The 12,642-nt window shown below is 38.7% G+C and overlaps 1 protein-coding gene and 1 pseudogene across 10 annotated transcripts in view; both read right to left on the reverse strand.

The window, feature by feature from the left end:
- Window positions 1-12,642, reverse strand: part of MARK1 (microtubule affinity regulating kinase 1) — a 135,120-nt gene that overhangs the window by 24,781 nt on the left and 97,697 nt on the right. For all 10 annotated transcript variants that reach the window (XM_054449931.2, XM_063671927.1, XM_054449933.2 and 7 more), the window contains 4 exons: window positions 6,442-6,541; window positions 5,273-5,385; window positions 2,107-2,260; window positions 1,610-1,803 (listed from right to left, as the gene is read on the reverse strand). In XM_054449931.2, coding sequence (XP_054305906.1) covers window positions 1,610-1,803; window positions 2,107-2,260; window positions 5,273-5,385; window positions 6,442-6,541 — 561 coding nt within the window. The remainder of the gene's footprint in view (window positions 1-1,609; window positions 1,804-2,106; window positions 2,261-5,272; window positions 5,386-6,441; window positions 6,542-12,642) is intronic.
- LOC129013527 (histone deacetylase 1-like) lies at window positions 10,185-12,463 on the reverse strand (annotated as a pseudogene).

The raw sequence follows: 12,642 nt of genomic DNA on the forward strand, positions 1-12,642 counted from the left end.
TGGCTCACTGCAACCTCTGCCTCCCAGGTTCCAGAGATTCTCCTGCCTCAGCCTCCCAAGTAGCTGGGATTACAGGTGTGCACCACCATGCCCAGCTAATTTTATATTTTTAGTAGAGACAGGGTTTTATCATGTTAGCCAGGCTGGTCTCAAACCCCTGACCTCAAGTGACCCAGTCACCTCGTCCTCCCAAAGTGCTGGGATTACAGGTGTGAGCCACTGCACCTGGCCTCTTAACTGCTAATGATTTCTTAAACTTACTCCTATCATCTGCCTAACACGGCATGTGTTTGTTTATATTTCTTTAATCTCCACCTCTATCCTTATGCCCTGGATACTATTCAGAGTTTTGATTCTGAATTTTCATTATTTTCCTCTTTTTGCTTATGTTACTACACACAATACTTTAGTAAGTTGATTACTTTCAACTCCTATATATTTTACAGCAACATTCTAGATTCATTTCTTTTCCTGTAAGAATACTTCCTCCAACTAAGGTGTTTTCAAATGGTCACCGTGTAGTCAAATAGTTGAGACATTTTATGCCAAAGAACGTGGTTTTTGTACCTTCATATTTAAATGACAACATGGCTAGATAAAATTTCTGGGCTCAATAAGCTTTTCTTTCAATACTTTAAAAATATTTTTCCCTTTATCTTACTGTATCCATGTTGCTATTGATAAACCTAAGGTCAATCTGAATCTTGTTCCTCTTTTTTTTTTTTGAAACGGAATCTCGCTCTGTTGCCCAGGCTGGAGTGCAGTGGTGCGATCTTGGTTCACTGCAAGCTCCACCTCCTGGGTTCAAGCTATTCTCCTGCCTCAGCCTCCCGAGTACCTGGGACTACAGAATCTTGTTCCTTTTAAGGTCGTCTGCGCTCTGACTCTGGAATCTTTAAAATATTCTTCATCTTTTTTTTGGTATCTATAAATTCTATTTTAAGAGTCCAGGAATAGGTTTTCTTTCTGGCTTCTATTTGCCACTCTGGGTCTTTTCAAAATGAAATCTTCCCTCTTTATTTTTTGTTATTATTTCTTTAACTATTTCTTCTCCTTCATTTTGCTCCCTTTCCTTTCAAAACACCTATTATCTGAATGTTACCAGCTCTATTTCTACATTTCATATATCTTAGTTTTCTTTTGTATTTTCTTATCTCTATTCTTTCCTGCTGCCTTATGGGAGAGCATCTCAAACCCTCTTCTAGTTCCCATTATATAGTTTCTATAGTTTGCTGTTTTAAGTGAATAATGTGAGGCAACTTTATAACTTAATTATTTAACTGAGTCTGCCTTCATTAAACAGCTTATTTGTAAATAAAAATGAAATGTGCCAATGTAATATTAAATAAACATTATAAAAAGGAAAATGAAGCTGGAAAGTTTAATGTACCATTTTGTGTTGAGGTTAAGTGTTACACATGCAAAAAAGAATTCTTTTTTGTTGTTTTTAACTTGCATTTATGAGAAGTGTGGTCCCTTTTGCATGTTCTTTAAATTATAATTCCCTTTAAAATTTTCAATCATTTAAAAAAAGAAAGATAAAAATTTTACACATAACTCTAAAACAAGTTATTACAATAAATTGCAATATACCAGAGTATTTACTCACACTTGGAATAGTTGAAGATTTTTTCCTCTCTGGCCCTACAAGAGGGCTTGCAGTCATCTCGCTTTTTGATCCAACTGTTGTGCTGCCAAGTTTTCGAGCCACATCTTTGTCCCACTCCTCTTTCTGTTCACTTTCCACGCTGTTAGCCTGAGGTCTTTTGGTATATGATACAGCAGGAGGAATGGATGGACCAGCTATAATTTTTTTAAAAATAGCATAATGAGCTGAAAAACAACTGATCTATTTTCTGCTCACAAACAAAAACTCTGTATTAAAATTATCCATATTTGCATGCTTTAAACTCTGAACAAAGATTAAATTTCGATTTCAAAAATCAGGTCAGTCCCTGCAAAAGGGATTACATTTATAATTCAGTAATATAAGTCTGTGAGAACTAGATAACACAAGCACATAGAGACGTGAATGTACAATGCTTTAAGACCACAAGTTTGGGAAGAACCCGTGTGTTGTTTCACTTATTTGACTTTTTCTCCTACCATGATCACTGAAACGCCGCTGCTTCTGATTTGCTGAGATACTTCTCTGGACCTTCAGGTGAGCAGGGGACTGAAGAGTGCTGTTATTTAAGTCACTACTGGGCCGGGACCTCTGACACAAGTTTCCACTGGATAACGATTCACCACCTTCAAACTATAAGAAGAAAAACCACAAGGATTTTAAAGCAAAAAAAAAAAAAAAAAAAAAGTTTGCACAAACACTGCACTCTTGATTTTCTAAATGACTTAAAGCTATACAAGAAGTAATCCAAAATGAAAAAACAGTGTAGTATTGGGCCTAGAACTTTAGGTTGGCAAGCAGGAAAAGGGGTGAACTGGATAGAATATGCTTTACTGACTACTCATAATCTTCTATTATCTTGTACAAATCCTTAGTTTAGTCAAAATACCAAATAACAGCTACCAATTATTGAATGGGTTATTATAGACTAGGCACTGTGCTAAATAAGCTCTTTCTATATGTTACTTTATTTAATCATCACAACAAACCTATGATGTATTAACCTATACTTTATAGATGGAAAAACTGAGGTTAAAAAAGTTAAGGGACATCATTGAAATTCAAACTTACAATAAAATCTAAAATTTTAAATATACACAAATGTATATACACATACGTATGCATATAAACATACATATAGATTTGTTTGGTTTTCTCCACATTTGCAAAAAAAATCTGGTTTACTGTTTCTGATCAGGAAATTATATCTATTTAGAACTCAGCATGGTAAACTGCGGGTTGACACACTATCCCTCTCTCTGTAACATACAAGTTGTTTGCTGTCAGCAAACTTTTGTTGGAATCACTGGCATCCCAATAGGAAATCTAAATTCATACATAGATAATACTAATGATAAACCATAGAGCAATACTGATGATAATAAACAGCTAATGCAGAGCACATAATAATCCACTAGAAACTGTTCCGAGTTTATAAGTACTCATTCAACACTTTCAATGATCCTAAAAGATAAGCACATTATTGCCCTCATTTTATAGATAAGAAAACTGAGGCACAGAAAATTAATTGCCTTAGTTGCATAGTTAGTGGTTGTGCTGGGGTAGGGCAGGGGTGGGGGTGCTTAGATCCAGTGAAGCTGGCTCCAAAGTTCAGGCTCTTACTACTTACCAGTAGCCTCATTCATTTATATTTGATACAATTCATACTTCATTTAAATTCATGCGTGGTATGGTTATATACTTATAAAATTAGTGCTTCTTTTATATTTAAATTAACAGGAAAATTAAAGACTTCAGGAGTATACTTTAAAATCTAAGTGGAAACAGTTCAAAGCCTTTAGAAATAACCATTTGTACTATTTCCCACTTAAAATTCTCTTGACTTGGCTTCTTTGATACCACATCTCTAGCTATTAATGTCTCCACTAAAGATTCTCTTCCATTATAATAGTACCTACCTGGTAGGTTCACTGGGAGGATTAGATTAATTAATATTTGTAAAGTCCTTAGAACAGTTCCTGGCACACAACTGTGTGCAATGTGTTCCCCTCTAATGAAGACTCCAAATCTATTAATTGTTCAAATCTCTCCCTCCAATTCAGATCTTTATATCCAAATGCCTAATAGACAGCTCCATCCAACAGGAATCTCAAATTCAACCATCTCAAATTGAACTTCCCCTCTTCCCCGTGAAATCTGTACCTTTCCTATCTTGGCAAATGTGCTTACACAGTCATCCATATTGGAAATCTCATGGGCTCTGATCTCTTATTTCCAACTGGTCCCCAAGTACTACTGTTAATTCTACTTCTTACATGTCACACAGACCTGCCTTGGTGGGTCTGACCTTAGCCTGTTGTAGGTACATGTCCACCTATATGCTCCGAGAGTATGCTGTGCATCCCCCAAATCAGAACACATACTGTACCATACTATTAACTGCTCACCTCGCCTCTAGACTAAGGGCTCCTTGAGAGCAGAGACTTTCTCGTCCTTCTATTCACAGTACCCAGCATCGTTTCTGGTACAATAAAGGTTCAAAATATGTCAGCTGGAATGCACTGCTCCATTAACAGTTACTACGGAATTATAAATAATTTCAGCTTTTTGTCTCTAAAATACCTCCCACAGATGTCTAACTTCCAATAAATTGTTAATGCTCTATGATCTGTTCTTGACTCTCGATGTATAGCCTTTATATTTGTTTTCCTAAAGAATCATTTGCTTTTATGCTTCATGATATGGTTTGGATGCTCTGTCCCCTCCAAATCTCATGTTGAAGTGTGACCTCCAATGTTGGAGTGGGCCTAGAGGGAGGTATTTGAGTCATGAAGGTGGACCCTTCATGAATGGCCTGGTGCTGTCCTCATGGTAACAAGTTCTCCCTCTACGGGTTCACACTAGATCTGGTTATTTAAAAGAGCGTGGCACCTCCCCCACCTCTCACCTGTTCCCTTTTGCCATGTGACATGCTGGCTCCCCCTCACCTTCCATCATGTCTGTAAGCTTCCTGAGGCCCTTACCAGAAGCAGATGCCAACACTATGGCTTTGTATGCAGCCTGCAGTACTGTGAGTCAAATAAACTTCTTTATAAATTACCCAGTCGCAGGTACTTCTTTATAGCAATGCAAAACTGACTGACATGGTTCACCATTTGTATACAGTTATTTCCTGAATCTATCTTCTTATTATAGTTCTCCTGGCCTTGAGAATTCCCAATTGAAAGCATCAGTCACTTGACACTTTATAAGGCGAAATATCATCAAATAACCTTTCCTGGAGTTACCTCTTTTAAAAATCCTTTAAGACATACATTTTATTTTAAATGCTATCACTTCCTCATGTTTCACTCACTGTCTTTTCTGCACACCTGGAATAACCATATTACCTTTGGTGGGACTGTTACATTTGGATGCACAAGCTGTGGGGGCCATTCTCAAAGGCCAGGCTGTGAATGGTGGCTCTTGGAGCTAAGAAAGACAGTAGACCTATTCTTTCATAAAATCTCTCTTGGTACCCAGAAATAAAACCAGTTCATAATTTAACATCTTGATTTTTGAATTCCAATAAATAAGAATGTTAGGGTAGGATGTTTACATTATTTTTGATTCCACAAGAATATATTTACTAATATATTAGCTCAAGAAATAATTCGCAGTAATTTGAAAAGGTGAAAAACTTACTTCAGGTGGTTTTCTACCTAGAAGAATATAAGTAGCCATAACTTCATCATACTTCTGATTTATTAAGGCATCATTTATTTCATCTCGTGCAAAGCCCATGGTGACCATAATGTCTAGAAATTTAAAAAAGAGAAATTTTCTGAAAATGGTTTTATTTTCATAAACAAATCAACAAAAACGGGCAAGTTTGCCAACTTTGAATACGAAAACTTAGTCATGAAAATTTAAAGTGTAGTTTTAAAAACTTCTGGACTATTCACCTACGGATACCATATGTTCACAGATATTGTACAATGATAATTTTACATGCAGAAATTACCTACATCATTGTTAATATATTAATGGGCCCACTTAATTTCTCATTGCCTAATACATTCCTGAGCTAACTTTCTTTGTCCAGTCTAAGACATGTCAGTCTTTGTTACACACAAAATTCTCTGTCTTTCTCTCATCCTCAGCTACTAGTGAAGTGGTTTCTTTCATCTCTTAACAATTTCTGCTCTCTGATTTGCAGTAGGTTGACTCTTCTTTGGGAGATCTGAATTTCCATGGTTTTTCTGATCAGGTTCCTAACACCCTAAAATGCTCTCCCCTGCCACTCTGCCCTCAAGCCAGATAGGAACACAGCTGAGATGACTCAGTTGAGACTAAATGATGGCTTTGGGAAGGGATTGTGAAATGAAGAGAACAAGTTAGGAGAGCTCTGGCTGGGTATGGGCAGTAGCAGGACGAGTGAGGAGGGAGAATAAACATTGCTAAGACAATGGAAAAAGAAAGGGAGAGCCAAAGTGTTCAACTCTTAATTCGGTGCCTCTACATCTTTGGTTAAAATACATGCTATGTTCACTGATACTTATCAGTCTGATCAGTGCTGATAGTTACATCAGCGATTCCTCCTGCTGGGCACCACTGAAAGGAAAGAATTCGATTTATTTACATTAAGTTTTATATCACTGTTGTCAAACATTGAATGAGACCATAATATATATGAGAACAAATTAGGGAACTTGAAATATATAATTTTCAGTGTATTATCATAAAATGATAATGCAAGTATTTTTCAAATAAAAATTGCTTCCTATTTATACCCTTAAACACTATTTTGGCACACTAAAGGACTCTTACTTGTTGCCTAGGGACAGCACTTCTTACCATGTTTAAATACTTACCTATTCTTTTTGTGTCATTGAAATCTGGATCAGGCTCAGTATATGGCTTTAGTTCTTCTTCTTCATGACCAACATTCATCCATCGATCTTTCATTATTTGCTAGGAAATAAACTCTACATTATGTGTGGTCAATCAGAACATTCAGCCACTTATTATAGCTCTATTTTAGCAAATGTAAAATTATTAGTTCACTCAAGAAGTTTCACGTGACATTTCTAGTTTGATTAGTGGGCCAAAAAGAGGTGTAAGACTTTGGGACACACACACAACAACTATGACTATCTTCCTACACACTCACCAAATGCATTGATTCAAAATAGCATGCCTCTCTTATTCCTTCAAAGGGAATATTTTCAAATTTGGATATTTTAACATAAGAACTTAACTTCTTATAAAGCAGATTTTAACTTCTGCTTTAGATTTTTACATTTAAGATTAATACAGAGATTATAATTTTTTCCTGGTTTATGCCAAATGTATGTCTTATTTTAAAATCATCATTTACTAAAATATTAGTAAAGAAGAGGTCATGGGGAATGAAAATCAGGGTTAGCAGTAAAGCTATCAATAAAGATAGCTAAGATAATGTGGGAAGGGAAGGCAGTCAAAATTTAAAATCTAGAGTTAGGAATTAGGTAAGAATCAAGCTGGGGTTGATGTGAATTACCAGAGTCAGATTAAGCTAAGGCTGTGAAATAACAGACAGTTCTGGGCTGTTAAAAGGCAACCTTGTGGGGGCCAGCTACAGAATGGGAAAAATATTTGCAAAACATATACTGGATAAGGAGTAAATATTCAGAATATGTAAAGAATGCCTGCAATTCAATAACATCAAAACAAATAACCTGAATAAAAAATGGGCAAAGTAATTAATAGATATTTCTCCGAAAAAGATACGTAAGTGGCCAACAAGCAGGCTTGCTGTGTGAAAAGATGCTCAACATCACTAGTCATCAGGGAACTCAAAACCATAGTGAGCTATCACCTTATACTCATTAGGATGGCCACTATACTCATTAGGATGGCCACTCATTAGGATGGCCACTATCAAAAAACAGGAAACAAGTGTTGGTGAGCATGTGGAGAAATTGAAACCCCTGTGAACTGCTGGCAGGAATCTAAAATGGTGCAGCTGCTATGGAAAACAGTACAGAGGTTCCTCAAAAAATTAAAAATAGAACTACCATATGATCCAGTAATCCCACTTCTGGGTATTTATCCAAAAAAACTGAAAGCAGAATATCAAAGAGATATTCAGAAACTTATATTCACTGCAGCATTAGTCACAAAAGCCAAGATGTGGAAGGAACCTAAATGTCCATTGACAAATGAATTGATAAAGAAAATGTGGTACATAAATACAAATAAATATTATTCAGCCTTAAAAGAAATCCTGTTATATGTTACAACATGGATGAACCTTGCGGACATTATGCTAAGTGAAATAAGCCAATCACAGAAAGACAAATACTGCATGATTCTACCTATACAGATTATCTAAAGTAGTTAAACTCACAGGAACATAAAGTATAATAGAATGGTGATTGCTGGGGCTGATGAGGGGGAAATGGGGATTTGTTCAATGAGTACAGAGTGTTAGTCACACAAGATGAATGGTGATTGCTGGGGCTGATGAGGGAGAAATGAGGATTTGTTCAATGAGTACAGAGTTTTAGTCACACAAGATGAAAAAGTTCTGGAGATCTGTTGTACAACAATGTACACATAGTTAACGACACTGTGATACACACTTAGAAGTTGTTGAGGGTAAATATATGTTATGTGTTTTTTACCACCACCACCAAAAAAAAAAGGCAATCTAGTAGAGAATTTACTATACTCATGGTCAGGCAATGGGAAACTGGAAGAAACTTATTTGAATAATTCTGTATTAATTTAGAAAGATTGTTCACTTTTTATTACTACAGAATTTTAGGTTTTCATTTTAGGTGCTGATATATTAATTGCTTTTTCCAGGTCCTGTAAAGTACATTCTCCATCTTCAAACTTTACTTGCTAATATTCCACTAATTAGAAAAATAACTTCCCATATATATATCTTTTGAAGGCTAATTTCTTGACTGCCCAGGTACCTTCCCCTCATTTATTAATATCTACCTAAAGCTAATCACCAGAAAATAAGAAATCCAGGGCAGATCTCTAACAACTGGAATCTCTTAAGAATACTGCTGTGCTGGATTGGAGGCTTTTCCAGAGGTCATCGTCACATGATTTTTTTTTTTTTTTTTTTTAAAGACAGGGTCTCACTATGTTGCCCAGGCTGGAACTCTTGGGTTCAAGCGATCTGCTTGCCTCGGCTTCCCAAAGTGCTGGGATTATAGGCATGAGTCACCATGTCCGGCCACATGATACATTTTTAAATTAAACTTTCTAGAGAATTCATATTCTCTTGGAAGGCTAGGGATTGAGACTCAGGAATCCTTAGCCTACAGAGGATGCTGTACAAAAGTTGTGGGCTGGGTGGGATTCTCCAGGAAGAATGAATAGTGTAAGAATGAATAGAAGAGGGCTCAGAGTACAGCCTCAAGGAACACTAGTATTTCGAGGTTAGAAAGAAAAGAAATCCAAAAAGAAAAACCCACACAGCATGACATGGAAGGCAAGGAAAGAGTTCTTCGAAGAGGAGAGAGTGCTGTCCTGTCAAATATAGCCAAATGGTCAAATAAGGTGACGCCTAAATAAGTAGCCCCTTGTGTTTAGCAACAGAGATGGGGGACTTTGCTGGGGGAAGTTTCAGTGGAGTGGTGGCATTAGGAACCAGAAAGTAAATGGATTGATGAGGAATGGGTGATGGTTTAAGTGTCGATACTCTTCAAAAGGGCTCACTACAAAGGAGGAGCAAGATGGCAGCACTGAAAGGGGATTGCCGGGTTGAAGGATGCCTTTTTTAGTGGAAGAGATTCACGTATGTATAAAAGCTGAGGAAAAGGAGTCGATAGAGACAAGGTTCAGTTGGTTACAGAAAAGAGAGCCTTTTTGAAGGGGTGAGACACTGAGAAGGAAGGTAGATAGTCACCAAATCCAGCAAACAGATGAGTGAGTGATGTCTTCCAAAAAAGACATCTTTCCACTGTGACAAGCCGTGGGGAGAGATGGGGTCTGAACAGTTAATTTAATTTTTTTTTGTATAGAAATGTACCATTTTATTACAAAGAGTCTCAAAAATGAAAACGGTATCTCAAAAAGGAAACTAGACCACCAACCTCCACCTGCAGAATTAGGGGAAGACAAAGGGCAGGCAGTGTGAGTTTCTTGGCTCACCTGAGGCCACTGGGAAGGTATGAGAACAGAGCCAATCTAAAAATGGCTGATGTTACATTAGGAGCCTGAAAAGAACAGGAGACCCTTGAAGACCTGGCCACCCCTTCTAGAATGTTCAATAAGGGTACCTTTCCAAAGCTACTAAACAGGCATTTGGCATTTCAGGATTTTGTCTTATGGTTGCATGAAAGTATCCCTTTCACCCAAACCTGGTACTCTTTATGGTTCAAAGTTAAGAACTGGGGAAGGATGGAAGGATGGGTGGCAAGGCAGCTCCTAGAAGAGTTCACCCAGCATAGCTGCCCTGGGCTCAGGGCCTTGGTTTCTGTCTAGTCCCTGGGGATATTTATATTTAATAAACTTTCCTATAAATACACAGAGAAATACAAAGTATAAAATCTGAGGTGTTGGTGGAGAAAGGCAGGGGACTTGGCAAGAAGCCAGAGCTGGAGAGGTCTGCTCAGGCCAACCTGACCTCCTCCTTGACCCTTTTGGCTTCTGGCTTCTCCTCCTTGGTTTTCTCCTCTTCTGTGACTTCGCTCTTCTCATCTAGGTCCTTCTCTTTTCCATCCTGTTTTGACTCTCTTGGCTTTTTTGAAGTTGGAAGAGTTCTTGCGGCCACCCTCTCTCACCTCATCAGAGTCAGAGAACTCTTCCTCATAGGCAATTCGTTTGTCAGAGGAACAGATCGAGATCCATTTGTCAGGGTCTTCTTCGCTCTCATCGCCACTCTCCTCAGGGACGGATCCTCTGGAATCACCTGCATTTGGGCCCAGGTGTGTGGGGCAGCATTCTCAGGTTCTCAAACAGTCGCTGTTTATCTTCTCCAAGTACTATTCGTGTACTGGTTAGTCATACTGGAAGGACTGATGCGGAGCTTGAAATCTGGTCCAAACTATTCCAAGTAGTCGCCGTATGGAAGCTCATTAGGGATCTCTGTATCCAGGGCCACACCTGTCTCATATGTCCAGCACTAGGCAACATTACAAATGATGGAACCACTTCCTCCCAGCATTAGCATAGGCAGGTTAAAGCTCTTGACAAATTCCATACACTTGGCATACGCCCCCCCACCCCTTTTTTTTTTGAGATGGAGTCTCACTCAATTCTCCAGGCTGGAGTGCCCTGGTGCAATCAGCTCACTGCAACCTCCGCCTCTAGGGTGCAAGCGATTCTCATGACTCAGCCTCCCGAATAGCTGGGATTACAGAAGTGCACCACCACGTCTGACTAATTTTTGTATTTTTAGTAGATGCAGGGTTCCACCATGTTTGCCAGGCTGGTGTCAAACTTCTGACCTCAAGTGATCCTCCTGCCTGGGCCTCCCAAAATGCTGAGAACAGGCAAGAGCCACCACAACAGGCCGGCATGTGCTTTGATGATCAGATTGAAGCAACCTAACCAGTCCCCAGACAAGGAGTCTGAGCCACACTGTAAGAGCACTGCACTAGGCTGGAACATCTCTATTACTTTGAATGTGACCAGCTTGAAAATGGCCTCATAGGACTTGTCGTCAATCCCATCTCAGAGCAGGTAGTTAATAGCATAATACTTGCCTTTGCCAGCCCCAGTATCCTGTAGGTCCCTAGTTCCTGAAAAGTTCTCTCCATACTTAGGAGAAGATATAGTCATGACCCAGTCTGTGGTATAGAAGGCCTCCTCCATCCCATCGCCGTGGTGAATATCAATGTCAATATACAGCACCCTCTGGTGATAGGTTAGCAGTTCCAGGATGGCCAAGACAATGTCATTGATGTAATAGAAGCCAGATGTCATTGATGTAATAGAAGCCAGAGGCTTCTTGGCATGGTTCAGGCCCCCAGCCCAATTCACAGCGATGTCTATCTGCTGCTTATTAAGTTTCACAGCACTTGCCACAGAGCCACCAGTAGACAACTGTAAGAATTCAAACAGGCCAACTAATACTGGACAGTCCTTGCCGACGCTGAATCTGCATCTGCTTGCTGTGCTCGAACATGTAATCTGAACGGATGGAGCGCAAGAATTTAATGTAGTCATCCCTGTGGTACTTGGTCATCTCCTCAGTACTGGGTTTGTGAGGGTGACAGATTTCTATTTTTCAGTGGAGACCATAGCTGGGCAGCAAATTGTGAGTAGTAGATTTGGTGAGGCTTCATTGGATGGTCTTGTCTATAATAGTAATTTCCAACATCCCTGTCGTAATAGTAACAGACTTTCCTCCTGGTGCCCTGTGTCTGCGTCATCTTACTTGCCTCCCATCCCTCCCATCAGCTGGTCTCAACAGTAATGTTTAAGGTATGGGAATGGGAAGTGAAGAGTACTCATGACTTTTGGTTTCTATTTTCTCAGTGGAATAAAAGACAAGGATATTTGCCTAGAATGTTTTCCCCTATCTTCCCACCTAAGTTCCTTTTTATTTCAAAATGACCACATAAAGTCTGGGACCTTTCTGTTACTCTCTCCGTTACTCTCTTTCATGGCACCCTGATCTTTGCCTACAATTGAATGTAGCTTGTTGTTATGTAATATTTTGGTTTACCTGTTAATCATGTATCTCCACCACTGGACCATAAACCCAATCAAAGAATGATCCATGTCTGGTTTGTTCAATATTGCATATCCAGCACCTAAAAGTACCCAGCACTAAATGGTCAGTACATATTTGTAAATTGAATGAATAAAACCTCGTCTTAATCACTCATCTGTCCTTCTCCTGTGTTCCCATGGAACTCTGCTTATATCCTAGTGTTACTGTTATTAAACTCTACCTTTGATTACAGTTAGTTATGTAGAGGTTTATCTCCTTCATGTTATTTAAAGTCCTTGAGGACAAAGGCTGTGCCTTATATGCTGTTTTTCTCACTACAGATGCCTGTTTTTGAACAAGGTAGTGTTTTAAAATAATGTTGCTACAAGATCCCTGGATAAGACAGAAT

The sequence above is a fragment of the Pongo pygmaeus genome, chromosome 1 (assembly GCF_028885625.2).
Source record: "Pongo pygmaeus isolate AG05252 chromosome 1, NHGRI_mPonPyg2-v2.0_pri, whole genome shotgun sequence".
Taxonomy (NCBI): Eukaryota; Metazoa; Chordata; class Mammalia; order Primates; family Hominidae; genus Pongo; species Pongo pygmaeus.